The following is a 27598-nucleotide window of genomic DNA, read 5'->3' on the forward strand; positions in this document are numbered from 1 at the left end:
CACAGTTAGGGACAAAGACCTTCCAGGAGTACATTTTGAGGAGAGAATGTAGACAAGTCTGTGCCACTTATGGCCTATTGGGGAAGGACAGGCTTCCTATTCTAGATGGAAAAGCCAAATAAGAATATACCTCTTAACAGAAGAACACTTTTTACTAAATATAATGACATAGGCAATGAGAATATAGGTAATATAAAAACTAAAATCCAAGCCCAATGTGTAATGTTAAAAAAAGCCTGTAAATAATAAAATTATATACCTGTGCAAAGGGTGGTCTTATTTGTTCCATTCTTTACAAAAGACATTTAGTCTCTGCCCATGAATGAGTCACTTTCCTAAAATAAGGAGTTCTTTTCTAAGACCTGAACCCTGCTTATATTTCTCACAACCATTAAAGAACAATTAGCCTTAACGCCTTTTAGTCTTCTGGGTTCAAACACTTCAGGGAGCCTCACTAGAAGCAAGATGCATTTTCAAACCATCCACCCAAATCTCTTAACCTCAGAACAAAGCTTCAAAAAATAGAAAACTCAGAAAGATATATGTACCTCATGTGTATTACATTATTTATAATAGCCAAGATATGGAAGCAACCCAAGCGTCCATCTGTAGACGAATGGATAAAGAAGAGTGGTGCACGCGCACGCACACACACACACACACACACACACACACACATACACACACACACACACACAGAGCAAGAGAGAGGGAGAGAGAGAGAGAGAGAGAGAGAGAGAAATATTACTCAGCCATAAAAAATGAGATCTTGTCATTTGAGACAACATGGATGGACCTAGAAGCTTTTATGCTAAGTGAAATAAGTCAAAAAAGACAAATACTATATGATGTCACTTATATATGGAATCTAAACAAAACAAAACAAATGAATAAATAACAAGAAAAAACAGACCTGTAAATACAGAAAACAAACTGATGGTTGCCAGAGGGGAAGGATGTAGGGGAATGGGCAAAATGGGTGAAGAAGACTGGGAGATCAGGCTTCCAGTTATGGAATGAGTAAGTCACAGGGATAAAAGGTGCAGCATAGGGAACATAGTCACCAGTATCGTAGTAGCATTTTATAGTGACAGATGGTAACTACACTTGTGGTGAGCAAAGCATAATATATAAACTTGTGGAATCACTATGTGGTACACCTGGAACTAATGTAACATTGGCTGTCAACTATACTTCAATTAAAAAAAAAGGAATTAACTAGATCCTTTACAAGGGAAAAAAAGGAAAGAAAGAGAAGAAATAGAAAAAAAAAGAACAATCAGGAGAAGCAGCAGTCAAGTTGTGAGTCTGGTATCTGTCTCTTTCCCTTTACGGATGTGGCAGAGTCTGGTGCTAGGTTCACCGAACCTGTTTCCTCTTCCCTCTGGTCCACAGCTAGCCTACATTTTGCAGCCTCCTGGCATTAGTGTGTGATTATGTGACAAAGTTTTGGCCAGAGGACTGTGGGGGAAAGTGGTACGTGTCTCTTCAAAGCTTGCCCTGCCAGACCTCCCACATGTGATCTTCTGTACTCTTTCCTTTTTAGCAACAACCTTGGAAATCCCTAGTTGAAGATAGAATCTCCAAGGTGGAGGGAGTCTGAATCCCTGAATCTCCACCTGGAGAGCTGCCTACTGGTCAGAAACACCTGTGTTGCACTTTATTTGAGCAAGAAATAAGCTTCCATGGTGTTAAGTCATTGAGATTTGGGGTTTATCTGCTAAGGTAGTAAATCCTTAACCAACAGAGGAAGTGGCTAGCATTGCTTTTCACTTTTCATGTACTGTAGAGAAAGCTCACATCAACTTTGTTTTCATCTATTGACTGGGAATGTAATTTATAGCCATGTGGCTAATATAATGAAATGCCATATCAACCCCAAATGTGGATGCCACATAGAATTTATTATAATGAGATTGACTATATGATAGAAATTAAATGTGACATTTCAATTCCAGATTGCAAGATTCTATCTATCAACATTTTGAAGATGCTAGACATCTTGAGGGGAGACAAAGGTGAGTAAGATAGTTTCTGCCTGGAAACAGCTGGCAGTCTGGCATAGCTGAACAAGCAAACACTGTTAATTGTATTCTCATATTCATCCTCCTTTCTTCCTTGCCAGGAGAACTTTGATTTTGTTGGGGTGGTGGGGAACAAAATGATAGGTGACAGGTCAAGATTCGTTTTAAGGCAGAGATCCTGAATTCTGATGTGCATTAGAATTAGACTCAAGTGCTAGGAGGATTTGGGACAGGTTTTGCTTTCCTGATGAAAGGGAAATATGTGCCTGACATTTCTCACTTCCTCTCTTCCTCCTGCTGTGAACATGCTTTGATTTCTGAAGCAGTAGTAGTCATTTTGAAATCTTGAGGGAAAACCCCAGAGAATCACAGAGCCAGTAAATCCAAATTTGTTTACCCCACTGTTAACTGGACTTGCTGGTACTTGCAGCTGAAGACACTCCTAATTGATAAAAGAGAGATGAGAATAACAAACAGCTGTTAGGCAAGCTGCGGGTAAGTGCTTTAACAGAGATAGGTAGCACTGGGTGATTCAGAGGAGGGTGAGAAGGAAGCCTTCATGAAAGAGGGAGCCCTCTGAATTTGGACAGGACTCTGAGGAACACATATGATTTACACTCGACGATACAGGGATGGAGCCATTATACGGAGAGAGAACTGCATAAGGAAGGGGGTGTGTGTGGCAAAGCTTGGCTCTATGTGGGGACTTGTGAGGAGCTGAAGGTGGCTTGTGTGTGACATGGAGGGAGTAGAAATTTTAGACAGTAAGTCTGGGAAGATTGATCATTGCCATCTGGAGAAGACCATAAAGGCCAAGGTGGAGTTTGGTCTTAGTTGGGTCAGCATGAAGGGGAGACGGTGGCATAATAAGAGGTGCAGTTCAGAGACTATTTGTTGGCCATGTTTATCATAGTTTATTTGTATTGAAAACCGCCAATTTAGATTACCCCAACAGTCCAAGTGAGAGCAAATAAAGACCTGAACTAGATATGGTTATTAAAGAGAACAGATTGGTGAAGTGAGGTGAAGTAGGTGAAGTAGGTGCTTGCCGCTGGATGGACCTGGGGCCTGATGACACTTGCCCTTCCTTGGTAAGGCCTTGTGCTGGGTTTTGGAATCTGGAGATGAAGTTTCTTCATGGTTTTTCCTCTGCTGGGAGCATATATCTGCCTTCCTCCTGACCGTCAGTCACCATCTCTCTAGATCCTTCAATACCAAGCTCAAATCCCACTTCAGAAGAGTCCACATGTCTATCAATAGGAAAAAGGATAAACAAATGGTGGTGTGGCCATACAGTGGACACTACAAAGTTATAACAAGGAACAAACCAGTGACACATGTAACAGCATGGGTGACTCTCACATAAATGGTGCTGAGTGAAATAAGTCAGACATCCTGTATGATTCCATTCATATGAAGTTCAGAAACAGGCAAAAATAATCTAAAATGAGGGAAAAAAGCCCCAGAATAGCGCTTGCTATTGGGAAGGGGTATGAAGGAGTTTTCCGGGGTGATGGACAGAGGTTTGGGTCATGAAGACACATGGATTTACTAAAACCTATAAAATGGTACACTTAAGATCTGCATTTCTCCATATAGATTTTACCCTTCCCCCCAAAAGTAAACAAATTTCGAACTGTGGTTAATGACATACAAGCTAAGAATCTAAGGATGAAACATCCTGAGATCTAAACTTACTTGGAAATGTATCAAAATATATAAGAACGACTGATGGATGGATGGATGGCTAAATATGTGTAAAGCAGAGATAGCAGTGTTAACAATGACAGAATCTAGGTGATGGATAAGAATGGGTGCTTAATGTATAATTCAGCTTCTCTGTGTGCTTGAAATAGTTCATAATAAAATAGTACGGGAAAACCCTTGAGCTTAAGATTTGATAATTCACCTATCAAAGAGGACTGGTAATAAAAAAACCTGCAGGCAAACATTGGCCCTTTGCAGGTGCTATGACCAGGGCATCCTGTCATTCAGGATGCCTTCCCAAATAATTTTGTGTAGTAGGTGCAGCAGAAATTCTCTTCTCTGTTTTCTACACTTTTTCCTGAGCTCCGGCATCATTAAGTCTTCCCCCCTTACAGACTAACCCTCTATTCCTTCAGGGTTTGTGTGTCCGATGGTCCTGGGGCAAAGTACAGACTACCTAAAACATGTCCTCCAGTACTAAGTTTCACATCTAGTTTAATTACTGACTGCAAAGTTATTTGAAAATACCACACAACAGGGGTGCCTGGGTGGCTCAGTTGGTTGAGCATCGGCTCAGGTCATGATCTCAGGGCTCTTGAGGTCAAGTCCCACGTCAAGGTTTGTGCTGTCAGCGCGGAGTCTACTTGGGATTCCCTCTCTCTTGAAATTATACAAACTTAAAACACACACACACACCCCAGTGTGGTTTGTTCCTTTGTTCCAAGAGTAAAGAGATTTAGAGAATAAAGAAATGTCAATGTACAGACAGAAAAACTTCCCGGTCCCCTTGAGGTCTCCTGGGGAACAGAAAGGGCAGGACCAAATAATTAGAAATGGTTGGCAATGCAATTTCATTTTTGCCCCAGGAAAAGCCCAACTTCACATAGATTGTAGGGCTTCTTTCCTCTGTGTTTAGCCAGAAGCTCTATCCCTTTTATGACCAATACCTTTTCGTTAAGAGTCTCTAATTCTACTCCTGATACTCATTTAGTGATATATTTCTTTTTTGTCCTAACTGGAACATCCTTGTTCACAAGTTTCAATCTTTCAGAAATCACTATTTTTCAGAACCCTTTCGGCAGCTGGCCAGCCGACTTTTCCCTCACAAAGTCATGTTGCCTATAGGTCATTTGCTGCAGTTTTTAGTTTACCAAATATATATATAAAGCATCTTGTTAAAGGGACATCTGTTCCTGTGTTTACTTACTATGTATCTCTTTGAGCTACTGATATTACTTTCATATGTATTTTTATTACATATTTAATGAAAATCTAGTTCTTAATATAGATCAGCAACACATCGTTCTAACCTTTACAATTTTACTTTCTCCAATCTCATACATGTTGATTTACAATTTGCTCATTTTTCTATTTTGCTTTATTCAGATGTCCTAGAGATACGAAATAAAGTTTCAGGGTTTTTTTTGTTTTGTTTTGTTTTTTTCCCCCTGCAGGGCCAGAAGCACTCTCACTCAGTGATTTACATCCTTGGATACGCTTTAGAATCATCTGGGGGTGTTGTTTACTCTGCAGATTCTGGGACCCATCCCTCATACAGGTGTACTAGTGAGGACATTTTGAGAAACATTTATTAGGACGTGGGTATGTTACATAATTTCAACCCCACAGAAACATAAAATGGGCTAACCTGAATATTTAGAACACATGTTCATGTTTTATTATTTACATTTTAGCCTCCAATTATCAACACTTGACAGTGCTGTTTTATAAATCAATGTGGAAAAAGAAGACTTGCATTTGTCTTGAAAATGAACAAACCAGGCACCACGAGAGAAAGCCTGATGGTTTTCTAGCAATCGGTCTTTGGAATTTTGTGTGACCCTTGGCTAATTATGTTTTCTTCTTTACATTTTTAAGCGGACTCTGGGGATAAATTGCCATTAAGAGTCTGAAATTTTATGTGAGGTGTTCAAGGAGTATCAGGAGGTCAGCACTTACAAACTTGCAACTTCTTAAGGAAGAATTTTTACTAAATACATGAAAATGGTGAAATAAAATCAAGATCCCAAAAGTCTTGCAGTGAAAACAGTAGTCTGCTCTCTCCCAACCTCCAATGTCCTTTTCATTGGCAAGCATTTTCATCCTCTTAGCTTTTCCTTCTGGTAGTTATGTTCATGTTGGTTTCTTTCCTCCAGTTAACTATTTTGGTCATTTTTCAAATGAATGCATGTATTAATGTATATTATTTTTAGCCTCTTAAAGTTTATAAAAAACCTGAGCAGGGGCGCCTGGGTGGCGCAGTCGGGTAAGTGTCCGACTTCAGCCAGGTCACGATCTCGCGGTCCGTGAGTTCGAGCCCCGCGTCAGGCTCTGCGCTGATGGCTCAGAGCCTGGAGCCTGTTTCCGATTCTGTGTCTTCCTCTCTCTCTGCCCCTCCCCCGTTCATGCTCTGTCTCTCCCTGTCCCAAAAATAAATAAACGTTGAAAAAAAAAAAAAACCTGAGCAGTCTCCTGCCCCACACCCTCCCAACTCTCCAGATTAATGGCTTTTAACAGTTTCTTCTGTTTTTTCTCAAATAATTGATCACATCTTGATTTGTTACTTTACATATTAGTGATTTCCTGATATATCAATGAGGATTTAGCAGTTAGACAGCTATCCCCACTTTTCGTCTCATATTGTCCCCAAATAGTTACCAGACTTAAGTTCTTTAGTCCTTTTGGGTTGCTGCTACATTCTTTTGCAAATTTCTAGATAGCAACATAGAAAGATTTCTCTTGGTATTTATCCATGAGTACAACTGTTAGGTCGAAGGGTATGTGCTTCTTCATCCTGAATAAATATTGCCAACAAACATGGTAAAAGGCTGACAATGTCAAGTGTTGGTGAGAATGCCACATCTGAGTATGTGGGATGGTACCTTACTGCAGTTTTAATTTGCATTTCCTCAGTTACCAGTGGGAATATTTATCTTTGCATGTTATTTATTGGCTATTTGGGTTTCCTCTTCTCTAGATGGCTTGCTTCTTTCTAAGTATCTGAGTCCTAAAAATTCTAGATACCTGTACTAATAGTTTGCTGATTATGTTCCTTGCAGAAAGCTCCACTGTTTTCTTAAGGATTTTAAGTCTCATGCAGTATTGATTCCTTTTCTTGTCTGTGATGTTTTTTTTTTTCCCCCCTCTTTGGAAGATTTTAGTAAATTCCTTTATACTCTTGATTTCTATATTCTAATTTTACAGCTGAACATAAGGGGCTCAATTATTATGTTAATTGTTCATGAAATCAAGCACATAATACTTAAAAAAATCTAATTACAATAGGCATACCTAATTCATAAAATAACATGCTCAACTCTGATACTGTCGACAGTTTCAGCATACATTTTCCTACACGTACTATATACCATTAGTAAATTTTTTAGGTAAGATACACAATTCACTTCTTTTATTTAACAGTCTTTGGCATTTTTCTGTCAGTACCTCATTCTTTTTAACTGTTACAGACAATATTAAATTCTACAGACATATTGGTTGGTTATTTCTTTATTGATTGTCATTTGGGCTGTTTCCAAGTTTTATTTTTTAAGTTTTTTTTTTTTTAAGTTTATTTATTTTGAGAGAGAGAGTGCACGTGTGTGAGTTGGCAAGAGGAGCAGTGCAGAGGAGAGAGAGAATCTTAAGCAGGCTCTGTGCTGTCGGTGTAGAATCTGATGTGGCTTGATCTCATGAACTGTGAGATCATGACCTGAGTTGAGATCAAGAGTCTGACGCTTACCCGAATGAGCCACCCAGGTATCCCTGTTTCCAAGTTGAAAAAAACCAGTGCAACAAATTCTCTTGGGTCTATCTCTTTGTTGTTCAGGATTAATATTTAGAAGTAGAAACTCAGCTCTGGGTCCAAACCCAGAATATTTTAAATTTTAATTGATATTGTTAACTTAAACTCTAAAAAAGTTGTATTAATTTACAAGGCAAAAAATGCCCTTTCTTTGGATACCTAACAAATCCAAATCTTTGCTAACATGGTAGGAAAACATGTTTTAATTTTCACTTTTTAATTCAGTGAAGTTTAATTTTGTTCCCAACCTCATAATTTTGGTTTCTTGCATTATCTAGTTTCATTTCACTACCTTTTTAATTTCTTATTTTAGCCATATGCTTGTTTTAAATCACTTTTTTGTAAAGAACAACTTTATTCTTCTATCATTGTAACATCCATGGAATCCCACAGAAGATCAGAGGCAGAGTTTTTAGAGGTCTCAGACCTTTTCTTTTAACCTTCAAAAAGACAGTGTCCTACCTGCCTCTTTACTATCCCAATGGAATATACCAGAGTTCCCTCAACTTATTGATTGCCTGAGTGAACAGAACCTTTTTTGAGAAGAGTGAATGAAATGCATAGAGAATTCAAAGCCTCTATTTTAATTTTCTTTTAATATCTGAGTTCTATCTCTTCTGTTTATAATCCATGTCTGACCTTTGGACAAATCTGTCTAGTTCTATCTCTATAGGTCCTAGTTTCAACTCATGTTCTCGGGGAATTTTTTCAACTTTGGTTTTTGAAAGATATGCTACCGTAGGCAGGTGCTGGTCCTTGATGGGCATCATACAGCTACAGCAAAAAAGGTTTCATAAATGGTCACCTGATATGGAATAGTTAAGACTAATCTTAACTATAGTCTACATAAGATTAGTTTATAAAATCTCATTGCTTACAAATAATTAGCCATTGACCTAAAGTCACAAAAGTCTTTTTTTCTAATATTAAAAAATATGTAATTGGAGGGGAGGGGGAACTAACTTGAAATAAACCAGAAAACACCTTCACATTAATTGTTCTTCTCATATACTTCAAATTTGTACTTAATGCTTTTCTCCTCCTGGATATCAGAAAGAACACCTGGGTATCTGTAAAAGAAAAATATGTGGAATAATTTGTCAATTAAAAAAAAGATATATACTGTGTCAGTTAAAAAGAGATAGCTCAGCCAAAAGGCATCAATAAAGTAAATAAAAGTTTCGTCTTCATTTTTTTTTTTTTTTTTCCACAATGCTAAGTCACGGTGAAACTGGGTATCATACAAATACACTATGGAACAGTGTAGGAAACAGAAAGAAAAACTTGCAAACTGTACAGAAAGTTAGGAAACAAAAAGTGCAATTTATCCTTTCCTTCTGACTCCTAATTCTTCTGTCTCAAACTAGCCACTGTCAGCAGTTTCTTTTACCTTTCCACTATCACCCAGCTAGTATGAAATTTAGTAACATTTTGCAAATCTTACACTTGATATCAAATTTCTTGCGTGAGCAAATGAAAAACAAGATACAACCTTTACCTGCTTAGAGCAGAACTGAAGTTATGTGTCCTGTATGGTGAAAGATTCTGCTGTTTAATCAATGGACACCACGCTGCTCTAATTTCCCAGAGTGTTCCTCACGGCAGTTCTTTTATGGACATCACTGTTTATCTGAAATTTTCTCTCACTTAGATCTGTGTTCCCGCCACCTTCCAATTCAAAACCCAAGCCCTCCTTTGCGTATATACCAAGAGGCAGAGTTGCTAGATCATGTGGTAGTTCTATTTTTAATTTTTTTGAGGAGCCTCCATACTGTTTCCACAGTGGCTGCTACCAGTTTGCATTCCCACCAACAGTACACAAGAGTTCTCTACATCCTCACCAACACCAACACTTGTTATCTCGTTTTTTGTTTTTGATAACAAATCAGAACCTCAAAGAAATATATATCCTCCCATGTTCACTGCAGCCTAGTTTACAGTAGCTAAGCAACCTAAATGACCATCAACAGATGAACGATTAAACAAAAATATTGTATTTACATACAATGGAATATTGTTCAACTTCAAAAAAGAAGGAAATCCTGCCATATGCAGCAACATGGATGAACCTGGAGGTCATTATGCTAAGTATAAGCCAGTCACAGAAATAAGCCAGTCACAGAAGGACAAATACTGCATTATCTAAAATGGTCAGACTCGGGGCACCTGGGTGGCGCAGTCGGTTAAGCGTCCGACTTCAGCCAGGTCACGATCTCGCGGTCCGTGAGTTCGAGCCCCGCGTCAGGCTCTGGGCTGATGGCTCAGAGCCTGGAGCCTGTTTCTGATTCTGTGTCTCCCTCTCTCTCTGCCCCTCCCCCGTTCATGCTCTGTCTCTCTCTGTCCCAAAAATAAATAAACGTTGAAAAAAAAAAAAAATTTTTAAAATGGTCAGACTCATAAGAACAGAGAGTAGAAGGGTGGTTGACAGGTGTAGGGGGAAAGGGGAAACACAGTTGTTCAAAGGGAATAAAGCTTGTTGTGTAAGATGATTAAGTTCCAGAGATGTGCTGTGCAATGCTGTGCCTACAGTTAACAACACTGAATTGGAAAACTAAAATTTTGTTGAGAGGAGGTCTCATGTTGTATTCTTACAATAAAATTTTTTTCCCACTGAAAAACCCACCACCAACAAAAAATCCCCTCAGGTCCTCCACTGAGGACTGTACTGACCACTCTCGTCTCCAACCCAAATCTTATACTTCCTCAGTATTGTGCGAGCTGCACCCCCATGTGCTCCAGGTGGGGATGAGGAACACCTGCTTTGATCAGACTTGTGTTTGACTCTGGTTCTGTTGTCTTCATCCTTATGAATAATCTGGCCCTGAGTTCATTACATTAAGTGCTCTATAAATGTTATTCTTTAGTATTATGAGTTTCTTTCACCCCGTATTTTCTAATTTCTAATTTTCTAATTTTTCTATTTCATGGTAGCAGGGATAAGATAGGAAAAGATTTAAATCTTTTATGATACCCAGTGCAATGCTGAGTAATAATAGGTATTAACCTTTTGTTGACTAATCAGAGGTTATGCCATTTGATAAAAAACATAAACATATAAAGTAACAATAGTATAATAACATATAAAGAAAATAAAATCTATGTTTCTATTTACTAACCATTTCCTGAGCTGTTTCTGTTCAACTGTTTTAGTAGGAATATAGCATTTTTCTTTTTTTAAAGCAGTGATTTTTCGAGGCCAACTTTTAACCATAATTTTAGTTTCTTTGGAATGAGTCACCAAAAAGTAACATTTACATTTTTGTGTGTTTGTAAAATTCTCAAGAGTATCAAGATTCTCAGTTAAAAGATAAAAGCAAAATATCAAAATTATTTCTAAAACCACAAATAATACTTAGAAATACTATGTTATTGGCTGGGTATAGTCAGCAGCCACGGTATTAATGTTAATCTGCTCTGCGAAACTGAAATTCAACTCTGCTTCGGATTAATTTTACTTTTCACAATATTCATATATTCAGTCTATTATTCTTTCAAGAGAGAGAGCATGCCTACACACAGAGAGGGAGGGAGAGAATCCCAAGCAGACTCCACGCCCAGCGCAGAGCCTGACACAGGGCTCAATCTCACCACTGTGAGATCATGACCTGAGCCGAAATCAAGACTCAGACACTTAACTGATTAAGCGACCCAGGCGCCCCCATATTCAGTCTGTTTAATAATGACAGAACTACCCCAACCATCATAATTCCAAACTTTTCTGAAGAGCAAACTGCTTAGGAGCCACATATGAACTCTGAGTTTAAGCCTAACAGGATGTGGAAATGCCTCCTATTTGTTATGAACCACCCAGATAGAGATCCCCCTCTAGAATCTTCAGGCAGTAAGGAATCCAGTAGATATGAAGAAACATAAGATTCGAACTGACAAAGCATGAGAATACTGAGATGATGTAATGTAAAGTCTAAGAAAGAGGTAAATAGTTATCTATAAGAAACAACTCACAACTAAATTTAAATGAAGACAATAGCAAGCACAGGCTCAGGAGGAGACATACAAATAGTATGAATAAGGATCCGGTTGGCTAGTCAGGAACTAATGGGAACAGAAGAGGAACTGTTAGCCCATCAAAAACTTTCTTAAATTTGTCCACTGATAAGGGGCATCTGTCCCAGGTCTGGAGCCAACTATGGCCTCAAAGGCCTCTTCTGGCCTTTATCCTCTTTGCATAGTTATATGGAACGCTGTTAACTACAAGGAAAAACCTGTTTGGGGCTCATTAAGCAGAAAACTGCTGGTATAAAACATTTAGGCCTGCTGGTTTGGCTGGAGCCTAGTGTGAAATAGTTTGAGATGGGAAAGGTTTCTTACAGGTAAGATGAATGAGGGCACAGCCTTAGAGGACAGGCTGGAATGCTGCTGTCAAAAAAAAAAGAAGAAGAAAAAAAAGAATTATGCAGACAATGACCCATGGGGGAAAAAGGCAGACACAAAGTAAAACCTAACTTTGTTAAGATTTTTTTTCTGCTTTTAGGTTTCTACCACTTGTGGCTTCACCCACATTCTAATTTTATTCCCTTTGCACTTCACAATAGTCCTCTCATCTTTATTTCATTTTACTAGTGCTTTTATTACCAGGAAGTATGGTGTTAATAAAAGATAACTGTTTGAACTGAAACTTATGTCACTACAAGAGGGCCACTAATAGGGAGAATGGGGGGGTCTAAACTCTGTGTAGCTGTGGGAAAAGAAAAAGGGGAGGTAGAGGACAATCAGAGCTCATTTCTGGACAGTACGGAGCAATTCTAAGTTCCCCAGTGTACAGACATTTGGAGAGAATGCAGCTCAAGAACTGAGCAACATTACAGATTTTCAGGGACAGAGTATATTCTCTTTGTCTTTCCAGGTTTCTCTTTTTTCTACCTCAGGAAAGACTGACCTACTCCAGATCTCCCCTTAGGGGATTCCCTGCACTCTGCGTTGAGGAGGTTGTTACTATGTTGGTACAGGCTTCAAAGTAAGACAACCATCAAATGATGTAACAGGAAAAAAAAAAAAAAAAAAAGACTCCATTTTCTTTCATAGCCTTGTCTAGAATGTCCATTTTTGAGCAATTTCCTTGGAATTTGGTTTTGGATAGAAATTTCCTATCTGAAGCTTCCCACTATTAAAATTTTCTAAGACATTTAAAGAACTGGGGAGCCTGGGTGGCTCAGTCACTTAAGTATCCGACTCTCGGATTCGGCTCAGGTCATGATCTCACAGTTCATGGGTCTGAGCACTGCATCGGGCTCTGTGCTCTCAGTGAAGAGCCTGCTTGGGATTCTCTCTCAATCCCTTTTCTGTGCCCTTCCCTCATTCTCTCTCTCTCTTAAAATAAATAAATAAACTTAAAAAAAAATAAGTAAGAACTAATACCAATCCTTCACAAACTCTTACAAAAAAAAATAGAAGAGGAAAGAGACCATTTCCTGACTCATTCTGTGAGGCTGGTACTCTCCTGACACCGAAACAAGGTGAACACATTATTAAAAAATGAAACTACAGACCAATATCCATTATGAATATAAATGCAAAAATCCTCAACAAAATATAAGCAAATTAAATCCAGGAACATATAAAAAGGACTACACACTACCAAGTGGATTTATTCCAGAAATGCTAGAATAGTTTAACATGAAAATCATTGAATATAATACACCATATTTATTAATATTTATTAATATTAGAAGGATGTGTTAAAACCTAGTCTGAAAGCATTGATACGATTAATCTACTTTTACTCTTCATAGCCAATAGCTGAGAAGTACTTAAAAAAACTTTTTTTTAAAGTTGAAGTATGAAAAGTGCTTTTAAACTAAAATGCTGTGAGTTTTCAAAATCAGGCAGTTTCATACTGAAATCTTAACTCCATCTTTTCTTCCATCACCACCACTGCTATCCAAGTCCCTTGTTCTTTCACCTCAACTCCTGCAGCTAACTGGTCTCCCAGCTTCACTCTTGTCCCTTCTGTTCTCCACAAACAGCTGGAACAATGTCACCCTCTCTTCAAACCCTCTAAACTTGTGTCTGGTCTGACCTCTCTGGCCTCCCCCCTTGCTTATAATGCTCAGAGTAGTCAGTCCCTGCTCAGGGTCAGGGAGCACAACCAAGCTTGTTCCTGCCCTCTGGTCTCTACACGAGCTATTTCTCTGGTTTCTGGAATGCTCTTCTCTTTGCATGGTTGGCTTCTTGACATTTAGATCTCAGCGTAGACACCACCTCTTCAGAGAGGACTTCTCAGACAATATGGTATTTACCACATCACAATATTTCAGTTCTCCATATAGCAACTCTCTTAATGTTTACCTTGCATTTACTACTCTCCTTTTCTACTACAAATACTCTAATCTTAGAGAGCAGTGACATCTTCTTGGTAAGCACTGCTTCCCCAGTGCCTAAGACAGTGTCTGATGCTAAGCAGAGACCTCATAGAATGAGCTAATGACTACTCTCTAGATTTCAGTCAAATTATTAAAACTTAAACATCCCAAGTTTGTTAAAGCAGATTTCCCAAAATTCCTAGTTTTTTAAAAAATTTTTTTAATGTTTATTTATTTTTGAGACAGAGAGAGACAGAGCATGAACGGGGGAGGGGCAGAGAGAGAAGGAGACACAGAATCGGAAACAGGCTCCATCCAGGCTCTGAGCCACCAGCCCAGAGCCCAATGCGGGGCTCGAACTCACAGACCGCGAGATCGTGACCTGAGCTGAAGTCGGACGCTTAACCGACTGAGCCACCCAGGTGCCCCTCAAAATTACTAGTTTTTGTCTGCAGAACACATTACTACTCCAAATTCAATATGAAGAGATAAACTGTTTCTCTGATTCTTAAGCAGGAAATCCAAAAGTACTTCAGACAAATTAATAACATTTTACTTACTCTGGGAGAAGTTTATATTTCTCCAAATCAATTTCTGGAAAAAATGTGTCACTTTCAAACTCCTGCATAATCCTTGTCACAAATAGTCTAACGTGGCCTGGCCTGTTCATGGCTTCCTTTGAAAAAACACAAGAGGCATCAATTTCTTTATTTATCTGTCAAAAGAAACAGAGACTCTTAAGATTTGTTTGTTTTAATTACATAGTCAAGTTTGTATCTGGTATTAAGAGACATGCTCCATAACTTGTCACCTCCAAAGCATGCTATTTAAATATCCTATTATTAAGTTTGGGGTCCTGCAAAGTATGTCTTAGTTATTTTGAGAATGGCACTAATAATTATCACTAATTATGAGAGTGAGTTTAAATATATTCTGGCCTCTAGTTTGCTTACACGAATTCTTTTTTCATTTAAGCATTCAGTATTATCTTCTTTCTTTGGTGGTTGTTTAAGAATTAAGAACCCTAAATTATCTAGTTGCTCTCCACAGAAAAATTTGCATATGTATATATATGGATAAGATAGTATATAATTTTATGAGATTTTGATTACTAAAAATCCCAAGGGCATACTTAATTAGTACATTTACACAGAATTTAATAACGCTTCCATTTCTTAGGAGACAGCTATAATGCTAGCAGGTAATTTACTTTCTTAGCCTCTGTTGCTAATGATTGTATTGGCCTTATATTGTTAATGACTTTTCTAACTATAGCCTATGCTACTATGTTGATAGTTTCTATAGAAAAAACTGCACTTGAATGAGTATCTTAAAACTCTAATAAAAAGTCATGAGTCCTAATTGCATCTCCAAGAAAGAAATAACCCTTGATTTTCAAATAACTTATGGAAGAAAAAAATCTATAATTTCAAGTGTGTGTTATCCTTGAAATTCCAAATAAGGGCATAGAACAAATGTTACTTTTTATTTTTGGCTTTTTACTACAGTAAATATAAAATCATTTATTCTCTTGCCCCAATCAAATAAATATCCTACCAATTCTTAATGTTATCAAAAATTAGAAAAACTGAATAGGACGAACCACAGCAGCATTTGAAAGTCTGTACCCAAGGAAATACTATATGGCACAACCTTTTCTGTAAAGGGTCATATGTAAATACTTTAGGCTTTGTGGACCATGTGGTTTCCTTCTTTCCTTTGTGGGCAACAGCAGCTGTAGACAATACTAAACCAATGGGCATGGCTGTGTTCCAATGAAACTGTGTTTACAAAAACAGGCTGGCCCCAGGGAAGATGAGCCTAAAAGTTCTATAAGTTATGGTGATGAGAGGCAGGTGCATAATATAAAATTACCAGGTGGAGATTCTACTTCCTTATAATTTATGTACATATAAATACATCAAATTATATATTTAAATATTTATAAAAAATAGGGGCGCCTGGGTGGCTCAGTCAGTTGAGCGTTCCGGCTTCAGCTCAGGTCATGATCTCGCGGTCTGTGAGTTCGAGCCCCGCGTCAGGCTCTGTGCTGACAGCTCAGGGCCTGGAGCCTGCTTTGGATTCTGTGTCTCCCTCTCTCTCTGCTCCTCCCCTGCTCACACTTTGTCTCACTGTTTTTCAAAAATGAATAAATGTAAAAAAAAAAAAAAAAATTAAATATTTATAAAAAGTAGATTTTCAAGTGAATGTGGTATTAAATCATTCAAAATGCATATTGAACAAAATAAAGAAATGACTTGTTTTCCTAAAAATTCATGCTTGGCTGAAAGATCAAAGGAAAATGTCCATTTCCTCATAAAACAAATAAAGCAAACCAAAGGTTGTAGAAACAGGTCTGGGATCCTGTTATATCTTTAAGTCTTTTAAAACAAATTCAGTGTATACATGTTATAACAAGACACCAAAGTGTAGGGGCTGGCTTTTTTCCTTCCCATAAACTTTAATTTTTTATTAGTGTTTTAAGAGTCCAAAAATTCTATTTATTATCCTCAAAAATTTTGAAAGCTGAAAGTCATTTGGTATTCAAAAGAAGAAATATTTTGGAGCACCTGGCTGTCTCAGTCTGTGGAATGTGACACTCCTGATGTGAGGGTTGTGGGTTTAAGCCCCATGTTGGGTATAGCGATTACTTAAAAAAATAAAATCTTATGGGGTGCCTGCGTGGCTCAGCCGGTTGATCATCAGACTTCAGCTCAGGTCATGATCTTGCAATTTTTGAGTTTGAGCCCCGTGTCAGGCTCTGTGCTGATAGCTCGGAGCCTGGAGCCTGCTTCAGATTCTGTCTCTCTCTCTCTCTCTCTCTCTCTCAAAAGTAAATAAACATTAAAAAATAAAATAAAATAAAATAAAATAAAATAAAATAAAATAAAATAAAATAAAATAAAATAAAAAAAAATAAAAAAAAATGAAGTTTTCAGCCGGAGCCTCCATCTTCCAGTAATTCACCAAGGGAAAGAGGAGAGGCACCTGCTGAATGTGCTCTAGGTGTTCTAGGAAACATGGAGTTGTTCCGTTGGCCACATACCTGTGAATCTACAAGAAAGGTTTATTTTGGACATCAAGGGAATGGGCACTGTTCAATAAGAAATGTTTCACAAATGTTACCACTGCAAAACTGGAAGAGTCTACAATGTTACCCAGCATGCTACTTGCATTGCTGTAAACAAACAAGGGCAGATTTTTGCCAGGAGAGTTAATGTATGTATTGAGCAAATGCACTCAAAAGAGCCGAGATAGCTTCCTGAAGTGTGTAAAAGAAAATGATCTGAAAAAGAAGGAAGCCAAAGAGAAAGGTACATGGGTTCAACTGAAAAGCCAGCCTGCTCCACCCAGAGAAGTACATTTTGGGAGAACCAATGGAAAAGAGCCTGAACTGTTGGAACCCCTTCCCTATGAATTCCTGGCATAAGCGTAAAAAAAAAAAAAAAAACAGACCTCAAGACTGGGAAAAAAAAAAATAAGGACTCTTTTCTCTTTTACTCGTTTTTTCTATTATTATGAAACATGTAATAGTTTTCCTATGCTTTCATATTATACAAAATTGTTAAGTTTTCTTTTAACAAATTCGTATACATTTAGTCAGTGTATAGTAACTGAGAGCCCCATCCTTTCTCAGTAAGGACCTATATATTCTTGGAAAAAGGGGAGAATTCAGTATATCAGAGCACATCTAGGGAGTAGAAAACAGTGCAATGCAAGTACAATTCTTTTTTTTTTTTTTTTTTTTACATTTATTTATTTTTGAGACAGAGAGAGAGACAGCATGAACAGGGGAGGGTCAGAGAGAGAGGGAGACACAGAATCTGAAACAGGCTCCAGGCTCTGAGCTGTCAGCACAGAGCCCGACGCGGGGCTCGAACCCACAGACCGCGAGATCATGACCTGAGCCGAAGTCGGACGCTTAACCGACTGAGCCACCCAGGCGCCCCAATGCAAGTACAATTCTAAGGGAAGGATTTAGAATGTTTTTATCATTTTTAGTGTTTATTTTGAGAGAGGGAGAGACAGGGTGGGGAAGGGGCAAAGAGAGAGGGAGACACAGAATCTGAAGCAGGCTCCAGCTGTAGGCAGAGAGCCTGACACAGGGCTTGAACCCATGAACCGTGAGATCATGACCCAATTCGAAGTTGGTTGCTTAGCCAACTGAGCTACCCAGGAGCCCCTAGAATATTTTTAAATTAGAAACATCAACTATTTGGAATTGAAAATCAACTGGAACAGGCTTCAAAACTCGCTTTTATATTTTTATTTACTTTTCATGATAGTATCTAAAACGAATAAATCAAATTGACAATGTGTCTAGTTTACAGTAGGGATAATGTACTTCCTTTGCTCATGGCCTAATTTTTTAAAAGTTCAGATGGCAGGGAATCTGAAGGAAAGTGGGGTAGAACATTTCTTTATGATTTTACTTACCTTATAAACAGAACTGCCTCCCACTACCCAAACCATGTCCACTTTATGTGCTAATTCTGGTTGCTCAGTCAGTTCTAAGGCATCATCCAGACTTTTGGCAAGAAAATGAGCTCCTTGTGGAGGTTCCCTGAATTAAAAAAAATTACAAATAATGTTTATAAAACCCATTCATACCAGTCAAGTAATCTGAATTGGAATAAGTAATTATAAAACCAAAATCATAAATATGAATTCTTTCAATAATAAACACTTAACATCAATATGGCCTATGACCAATAATTCAAACCATATTTGTGTATGTACGGTCCACAATGAATCAAAAAACAGAAACACTTCTGGTATCTTGTGATATTTATGGTTGAAAAAAATCAGAAGAGTAGTGGTCTCTGGAGGGATGGGGTAAAGATTCACTGGGAAGAGGCATAAGGGAACTTAGGAGGGGTCATGGTAAAATTCTCCATCTTTGATATGGGGTTACATAGGTGCATACATTTGTCAAAATTTAGCAAAAGTACATTTAAGACTTGTACATTTCATTGTATGTATATTTATCTCAAAAGATGGGGCACCTGGGAGGCTCAGTTAGTTAAGCGTCTGACTCTTGATTTCAGCTTATGTCATGATCTCAGGATTCCTGAAATGAAGCCCTGCATTGGGCTCTGCGCTGTCAGCTTGGGATTCTTGCTCTCCCTCTCTCTGCCCCTCCCAAACTTGTGTGTGGGCGTGCTTGCATGTTTGCTCTCTTTCAAAATAAATAAACTTAAAAAAATTGTAAAGAAATATTGAACTCTAGTTAATGATATATATATGCTGAAGTATTTAAGGGAAAACATACTGATGTTTCCATGTTACTCTGAAATGCTTAAAAAAAAAAGACCAATGGATGCATGGATGGATGGTAAAACAAGCATAATAAATTGTTAATGGTGGAATCTATGTGTTAGGTATACAGGTGTTTAAGGTTCTTTATGTTTGAAAGATTCATAAAAAATATTGGAGAGAAAAAAAAAATGTTGGAGAGAGAGTAGTATGTTTGAATGACTAGTTTGGAATGATGTTCAAACTGTTAATATGTGATGAATGGGGAATAAAAGACTTTTCATGTTTGAAATATAGAAGTGGATGAAGTATTAATAAGCATGTATATTTTTTTAAAATCCAAAGGAGAAAGAATTAATTTCAGTGTTACATCTTCAGTTTAATTTCTCCCTTATCTCCACAACTGTTTATTTTTTCCTGGGGGGGGGGAGGGGGCGGGTGGAGAGTGATAATTCCCTTTATAATTGAAGAAACATAGAATTTGACTTTCATTGTAATTAGAGAACAGAAATTATAATTCAAAGTCAAGTTCTTAGAGTGATGCTTTAAAAAATTATGTAACTGTCTTTGAACTAGTGCTTATAACAATGATTAATCAACAGCTAATGGAGATTACTAATTCTCTTCACTGCCTCCTCCCTCACCTCCTTCATAGATATTTTACTTATTTCACCCTTTGTCATCTCTAAAGGAGTAAGATAGCACAAAGAATGTATTTTGACTAAAAGCTGAAAAAAGACTCGCACACCAGGGTGAGGTTAAATGAGCCAAGGAAGTCTCTAAGGTGTCAGGGAGGCTGCGAGTAGGCTGGACAAGGCTGTGTAGGGGGAGAACTGAGTCTAGATTTGAGCTTGGGAAGAAGGTAGTCTAGCTAAAGTCTAGAATGACAAACAGAGTCCAGGTGGTTTTAGTAACTGAGGATGCTGAAGTCAGAAATGATGACAGGTGTCAGGGAAGAATGAAAAATGGTGGTTTAGGATCTGACATAGTGACTTAGGATCTGACATGAGAGGAGAATTTGAAGAGGTGTCCTAGAAATTGGTGGGTTGTAGCAAAATAATTTAGAAGGTGGTATAAATGTTTGGCGTGGATTCAAAGAAAGGGGGCAATCATTCTGTGTAGATTATGGAACAATGGCTTGAAATGCTTCCAGGGCTTAAGGTGAAGACTACTTTTTTACCCTTTTGTAATGAGTCTGTTAAAGGAAAACAAAGACTAGATTAAGGATTTGTTTCAGATTTTAATTATCATAAAGACATGGAGGAAATGCTTCTGCAAAATGTTATTCCTTAGCAGTTTAGGAATGTTTGAAACACTTGACCCAAGATGGGTATAAAAACATAAGCAAAAAGTTGAGCTAATGTTTGAGCTAATTAGGCCACTGTGTTCACTGTGTTAAAGCACAAATCCTAGGAACACAGTGAATAGTATATAGCAAACACTCAATACTGTGACTTATTTCATTGCCCACTTTCCTTCCTCTGTTTATCTCAGACTAAGAGAGATTGCATTCCCTGACAAGAGAGTTGGTATGTGGTTCCATATGTAGTCAAGCATGTGGACATCTTTGATATCTTGTTTCAAACTTAGAATCTTAGCTCCTGAAGAGGGCTGGCATGAAGACTAAGAGATAATGCAAAACAGTAGGCACACCAGTGATACTTCCATCCTTCTCCCTTCTCCAGAGAGGCTGCTTTTTACCTGGATAGTTACATTAGAAAGATCTAACATTTGAGGACCCATTTGCTCTCCCAAGTAGTGGGAACAGGTAATACTTTATATGCATCAGACTAGCAGTCCTATGTAAGTACCTTTATTCCTTTTTATAGATGATATTGAGGCTGAAGGATTCAGTGGCCAGTGGTTATAGATCTAGGAAATGGTGGACCTGAGATTTGAACTCCAGCAGCCTGACATTGGGAGTCTGTGTGTTACAACTCCCTACATAGACAAGGGATTCAACTGGTGGCCATAGGCTACAAAGGTGTCAAATTCTCGTCCCCTCAGACCTCAGGATGGTGTGGCCTAGTTTAGCAGAGCCTTAAGACCAGTGTCCTCTGGCCTTGAGCAGCCTCATTTGATTACCTCAGGGTACCATATAAACATTATCTTTTCTCACTGTGCCTGATGTGAAAGATGATGTGGCAGATGGAATTCTGGCTCAATTTCCTAGACTGTTGGGAAAGCATTTAAAAAATAAAAAACGCTAGGCTAGAATCATATCTTAACCAGAATTCAAAAATATGTTCAATTTAAGACCTTTCAAACTCAGTCTCTGAAACAGAATTTCCAACTAAAATTAAAATTGGTTCAAGCATGCTCCATCCTCATAATCGAATACTATGTACCCACAAAAATATTCATAGAAATTAATCTTTCCATATATCAAATGGGGAAAAAAAGACAGGTTACAAAGTGATATTATGTGGGATCATCCTATTTTTATAAATCACCTAAAGACCATCCATTCTGTAAAAATTTCTGAACCCCTGCTTTGCTAGGGGATATACTAAGTGCTGGGATATACTAAGTGCCACTGTACCAGTGGCAGGCAGAGCTGTATCTCAGCAGTGGCCATAGTATGAAAAGGATATGCGATGGGGATGTGTGGAGGATGCCAGGTAGGCAGAGGTGGTACATCATCTGGGTGGGGTGATGAAAGAGAATACTCCTTGGAGAATGATCCCTTAGCTGACAGTCTCAAAGGAGATAAAAACATGTGCAAGACACGGAAGTGATGGATGACCATAGAGGATACTGAGGTTTATACTGAAGTTACAGAAGTTATTTATTTAACACAAGAAAGCTCCAAGAAAGTTGAAGGTAGAAGTAGTATGTAGTGAGGTTTAAAACAGTAAAGGGTAGCACAACAGAGCAAGGTCTTGAGACCAGGAGAAAACGGGAGTCTAGGATAAAGTGGTGGGGGCAGAAGGATTCTGGTTGACAGGAGGGGATTTTTGACTCAAGACTGTGGGAAGGAAGAACAAAGTGATAGATTAGGGCAAAAAATGAGATCACAAACCTGCTCATTGTGCTCCTGTTAATATTTTCTATTAGAGACCAAAGGTAATTCTGCCAAAATAGAAAAGCTGGGACAGTAGGATCTGATATTGATAGGGTCCTTTCTGTGTGCCATAAACTTAACATAAAAAATTTCAATTAATCCTCAAAATCACCCTAAGAAGTTCTCATTATTAATCCCAGTTAGTAGATAAGGAAACTGTCATTCAGCAAGGCATCAAGTTAATAGGTACCAGACCAGGTATTAGAAGCCAGGTTGGTAACTCTTTGCTGTACCAAGTGTGTGAATAGTGAGGGCAGAAGAGAGAAAGCTTTAATCACTCTGGAGAATATGACAGACCGTAAAAAATTATTATACTATGAGACGTCAAATAGCTTTCATGAGTTGAAGACAATTTACAACATCTTATATCATGAAGGAAATTTTGGATTTACTAAAGATGCTCTCAAAGCTACAGCACTGTGGTAAAATTTATTTAATTTTTGGTTCCAAAGCCTTAAAAAATTACTTTATTGAGCTATAAGTTATATACCATTCAATTTATCCTTGAGGATTCAACTTCTTACATTGGAGGGTGGTGGTGAAAAACTGAGTATTTCTAAAAGCTTGCCTGAGCAATAGCGATTACATGGGTAAATCTCTCCCCTTTAATTCAGAATCTAGCACTGTATGGCATACAGCAGGTGCCCAGGTTATGTGTGTAACTGACCCCCAAGTAGGGAAGCAGAAGGAAGCACACAAAATAAACTCTAAAATGTTTTCCTAACTGGTATGTTTATTTCCTCGGAATAACTGATAATAAAAACTCTGAAATTTTCTGTCTTAAAAAAAACAAGTGAAATATAGCAACAAATGTTATATAAGAAACAACCAAACCCAATTACATGCACAACAGTGGGGCGGGGGGCGGTTATAAAGAAGTAATTAGACTCATCATTTGCGGAGATTTGCTGGCTCAATTGAATATCCCCCCCCACTGAGATTTGTTTATATCTGTTGTAGCTCAAGCTAGCCATAAATAAACTTGAGTAGTATTCAAGAAGATGTTATTAAAGAGTCTCTGGGAATGGCTATACAGTCTGTGAATTTGGATTCTACCAAGTAAAAAAGATAATCAGAATATCCTAGCAACCAGAATAAAGAGAACAGTATAAAGACTGAGGCAGATGGCAAGATGCACATCAACTTATTCCTCATCATCCAAGGCGATCAATGCAAATATTCTGGTATACTTTCTTTCATGTTTTTACCTGTGCCATTCTAGAAGGGATTTGGGAAAAAAATCTATATAAGCCTGAACCCCCTTGGCCTACGGTTGTATAATGTTTTTTTCCCGCTCATAGTGTGATGGTCTTTGATGTGTTCACTTGGCTGGGCTATAGTCCTTGGTTATTGAGACACTAATCTAAGTATTACTGTAAAGGTATTTTGTAGAAATGATTAAAGTTGATAAATCGACTTCAATCTGGGTAGGCAGGATTGAATCAGTTGAAAGGCCTTAAGAGCAGCTCCTCCAGCTTCCCTGAAGAAAAAATTTCACCTGCAGATAGCAGTTTCAGATCCTGCTGAAGAGTTCCAGCATGCCCTTTCTGACGGTGTGCCCTACAGAGTTTTGGACTTGCCTAGCCAGCACCACAAATGTGTAGGCCAATTCCTTGTAATAAAGTCCCCAGGGCATTTCCAGGCATCAGGAACTATCTACTCCAATGTTAGATTGGAGGACAGGAAAATTCCTAGCAGAAGCTAACTGGAGACACTTCTCTTTCTTCAGGATCCCTAGGTCAATTCCAATACTTTCATTTTTTTCACCTGTAGACATTGCATAAAGAATACAAGTACAAAATATTATTTGGGTGTTGTGGTAAACTAGGAATAATCGGGCACAAGGTTATGACTGATTTTTAGCCCATCCTAAAATTTCTATCTTACTGTATCCAGGGCAGGGTATGGAGAGGGGATAAACCACTTAATCTTGGTAAGCCCCAAAACATATGTGAAACTAGAAAAAAGTTATTAACTGTATTGTATACATGATGATTGAGCCTATTGAGTAACAGTTCAAGGAAACTGGCAAAGCTGTTACCCCAGGTGAGATTTAATGTAACTTTTCAGAGTGGTGAAATCAATCACTTAAGGAGCAGAGTGAAATTATTGTCATGTGGCATAAATAACTGCTTATTCATTTTCTGTAATCACCTTTATGACATTAAGCAGCGTGATCAATAGCGCTATATTTATACAATTTTGTTTTGTCATACACAGACCTCTACCATAAGAAATGGGACATGATTTTTTTGTGGTGAATTTGTGATAATACTTACTTGAGGTCTCTACTGAGAACTATGTTAATTCTGTCCTTTAAAGGTCGATTCTTCTCCGGAATAGAGAACCATGTCTTTCTACCCATAATCACCAAATTCTGTTTACCTAGAAAATCACATAAAAATAAGTATATTCTGGGAGTATACATTTATATTTTCATATATTCATTTATATGTGCAGAGATAGGACTGTCACAGTGACACCTAGTGGATCTGCTTTAAAAATTAAAACTTAAAACAGGCTTACAAAATTGACATTTATCACCCATTTCCTAAATATACTATTTTTCTCTTTGGTGTTATCTGATTTATATCCAATATTTAGTTTTAATCAATTGCAATTATGTATAATAGTGAAGAGCCAAGATTCTGGGGCAAAGTGCTGAAACTGAATGTATTCAGTCATCTACTAGGCAAGTCACGAATCTTCTGTGCCTTATGTTAATGGAGATAACAGTAGTTCCTAGTTCTAGGGTTATTGTGGGGATTGAGGATTTAGAACATCTAGTAAGTACCGTTTAACTGTTTGATGTAATAGTATTATTCATTTGTATACTTTGTATTTATATTAGTAGCCATACTTTTAAAGATAGCTGTTTAGGATTCCACTCAATTAAAAAGCCAAAGTGCTTTCAATTGTGCCTCTATTTTTTAAGTAAAATGCTTCTATAGAAACTTTATACACCTAACTTCCATTTTTCATATAATTATGTGGAAGAAAAATCTTGGGAGTCAGATATCTGGATCAAAGGAATACACACATTTCTATAACTCTGGGTATGTTCTGGCAGGCTATCAAAAGAAGTGCACGTGTCTGTTTTAAAGAATCATCATTAGTTTGAATTTCTTTAAACAAAAATACTAACATTTACAAAATACAAGTACACTATGCATTTTTCTGTATTTTACATCATTACTCATAACCAAATTATCACCTCCAAATGTGGAGACAAATTTTTTTCCTCTAAGAATTAAAACCCCAATAATTCATGGTGCCCCCTGTAGAATATGCACTGCATTTTCAAGGACAGAGCTTTAAGTGTTAATAAGGAGATATCAGTGATCAAAAATAACAGCCAAAAGGTGAGGAATTCTGATGAGAAATGGTACAGACTTGGCCTAACAACAAAGGTGGAGATAATGAGTGAAGAGCATAGGAAGACATTGGAAAAAAAATTAAAAAAAAAAAAAAAAACAAAGAAAAAGAAAAAAGAACAAAAAGCCAAGTCAACCTTGGTATCCTTTCATCCACTCATCAAAGAAACACTGTGTTTACTGAAAGCAAGTGAATAGGCCAGGTGTTGGATGCTTTTCCTATCACTAGATCATACACTGGATTCTAGAGTGGTTCATGTCAATTCTTTAGCTTCAAGCTCCTGCTATCTTGTCTCTACCGGTGACCCAAGTGCAAGATCCAAGGACCTTGTACCTGTCCTGTTAAAGTTATGCTGCATCTGCATTCTGATTGACTGTTTGTCTTTTACTCTACTATTTCTTCTCCTATGACCAAATACGTATCTCTTAGGTTTTCAACGGGCATCTCACCACTATATTTTCTTCCATGGTTGTCCTCTCCAGTGTCAATTCACCCACTTTGCTGTACCTGAAATTATCCTGGAGATCCCACAAATTCCTCAAACCTCAAAATTATCATTACACCTGCACACTCTTCTCCACTTCTTTATTCTCCATGTCACCCAGACTCTCAAACTGAAGATCTGAGAGTTCATCCTTGATTCTTTCCTGCATCACCTTCACCTTTCTGATTTCCACATCGAGTTCATGGAACTGTTTCTTTTTGTTGTTGTTTTTTTACTTTTCTTCACTGCCTTCCAGGCCCTACCATCGCTTTTAGCAGCTATGCCAAAGGCCTCCTCTGGTCTCCTTCCCTGCTCTTTCATTAAAGCCTGTACCTAGCTGCTAATTCTGCCCAGTACCTCAATTTACGCGTGCCCACATAAAATTTCAAATAACTTTTTTTTAAAAACCGTGACAAACCTTGGGAACTGCGTATAAATCACTGGTAAGACAAAAGGTCCCAGATTAACATGGAAAACTTTTTATTTAAGTAAAATTTGCACTGATAAGCTTACTCAAGCAAGATGTTTCCCAAACCTCAATCACTTAAAAATCCCACATTACCTTCTACGGATGAGGTTGTGGTCATCCTTTGGAAATACTTGAATTCATTCCTATAAATTAGACAAACAGGGTTACTCAGAACATTATCTGGTAGGCAGACGCTGCACTGGGGGTGGGGTGGGGGGGGGTTGGGAAAAGTCCTCGCCAGGCAACAGGAGCAGGACGGAAATCGAGAACTTGGCCGGCCGGCTCCAGATGGCGGAAAGAAGCCCTGGCCCAGCTCTTGCCTGCTCAGGTGAAAAGTCCGATCCCATCCTCCCAACCGAGAGCGTCTGTTAGGCCCCTCCCTGGTGCCGCGATCAAAAGCAACCCGCGCCAGTTCTCCCCGTCCCCCAACACCCAATCCAGCTCCGGGCCCGTAGGTACCTGAGCGGCGGCCAGGGCAGGTCCCCGTTCTTGCCGATGCCCATGTTCTGGGACACAGCGACGATACAGTTTAGCGGACGAACCATGACAGCCGCTGTGGACACCACACCGCTTGCTCACGACCCTGGGAATCCCGGCCGAGCTTGGCGCGAAATTGCAGCCATCCCGCCCCCTCGGTCCTATTTGTGCAGCCGAGGTCCCGCCCCCTGCCCCGGCGCACGGCAGGGTCGTGACGTGCTCGCGCACGCAGACTAGGGGAGCTGCGGTGGCGTGCTCGCGCTCCCGCCTGGGCCCTGTCCCAGTGGCGTCAATCTGTGCCCTGCGATGTCGGGTCGGAAGCCTGCCTCTAGTCGCGCCGCTGCCGCCGGCCCAGCTCCTGCAAGGCAAGAGGTTTTGAGCAGATTCTTCCAGTCTACGGGAAACCTGAAATCCACTACGTCCCCCACGGGTGCAGTCCCGAAGGCCGGCCCTGACTCTGATTCCGCAGCGCCCCTAGCGTCCACTCTCCCGCTTCAGTTGCCGCCACACGTGGTGGGTTCGGTCCAGGACGGGGCGGGGCCAGCGGGGTAGATGGGGCGGGACTAGATGGGCGGGGACGGTGCTTGTGGGTGGAGCAGGAGGAGATGGGAGCAGTACGC

At 38.8% G+C, this 27598-nt stretch overlaps 2 protein-coding genes across 14 annotated transcripts in view; one reads left to right on the forward strand and one right to left on the reverse strand.

Annotated features, from left to right (window-relative positions):
- Window positions 1–2914: 2914 nt before the first annotated feature.
- On the reverse strand, window positions 2915–27211 carry DHFR (dihydrofolate reductase). 7 transcript variants are annotated; one of them, XM_047858808.1, is made up of 7 exons: window positions 26961–27211; window positions 26595–26644; window positions 24453–24558; window positions 18291–18417; window positions 14414–14568; window positions 8518–8603; window positions 2915–3274 (listed from the first exon to the last, which is right to left on the reverse strand). In XM_047858808.1, exons 1-6 carry the CDS (start codon window positions 27044–27046, stop codon window positions 8525–8527), a joined length of 603 nt encoding a protein of 200 aa, XP_047714764.1. In that variant the 5' UTR covers window positions 27047–27211; the 3' UTR covers window positions 2915–3274; window positions 8518–8524. The 7 variants fall into 7 exon arrangements, 5 of the variants coding, with proteins under 5 accessions (XP_047714764.1, XP_047714755.1, XP_047714773.1 ...); XM_047858799.1 differs by having other exon boundaries at window positions 8497–8603; XR_007152182.1 differs by lacking the exon at window positions 14414–14568.
- The window catches only part of MSH3 (mutS homolog 3), a 190936-nt gene continuing 186619 nt past the window's right edge, over window positions 23282–27598 (forward strand). For 4 of the 7 annotated variants that reach the window (XR_007152176.1, XM_047858733.1, XM_047858754.1 and 1 more), the window contains exon 1: window positions 27196–27491. Coding sequence is in view for 5 of the 7 variants with exons in the window: in XM_047858733.1 (XP_047714689.1) it covers window positions 27285–27491 (207 nt within the window). In the remaining 2 variants the exon portion in view is untranslated. Of the gene's footprint in view, window positions 23358–26695; window positions 26830–27195; window positions 27492–27598 lie in introns of those variants that run through there. The other 3 variants (XM_047858749.1, XM_047858760.1, XM_047858740.1) reach the window with 3 other exon arrangements.

This window comes from Prionailurus viverrinus, chromosome A1 (genome assembly GCF_022837055.1).
Source record: "Prionailurus viverrinus isolate Anna chromosome A1, UM_Priviv_1.0, whole genome shotgun sequence".
Classification (NCBI taxonomy): domain Eukaryota; kingdom Metazoa; phylum Chordata; class Mammalia; order Carnivora; family Felidae; genus Prionailurus; species Prionailurus viverrinus.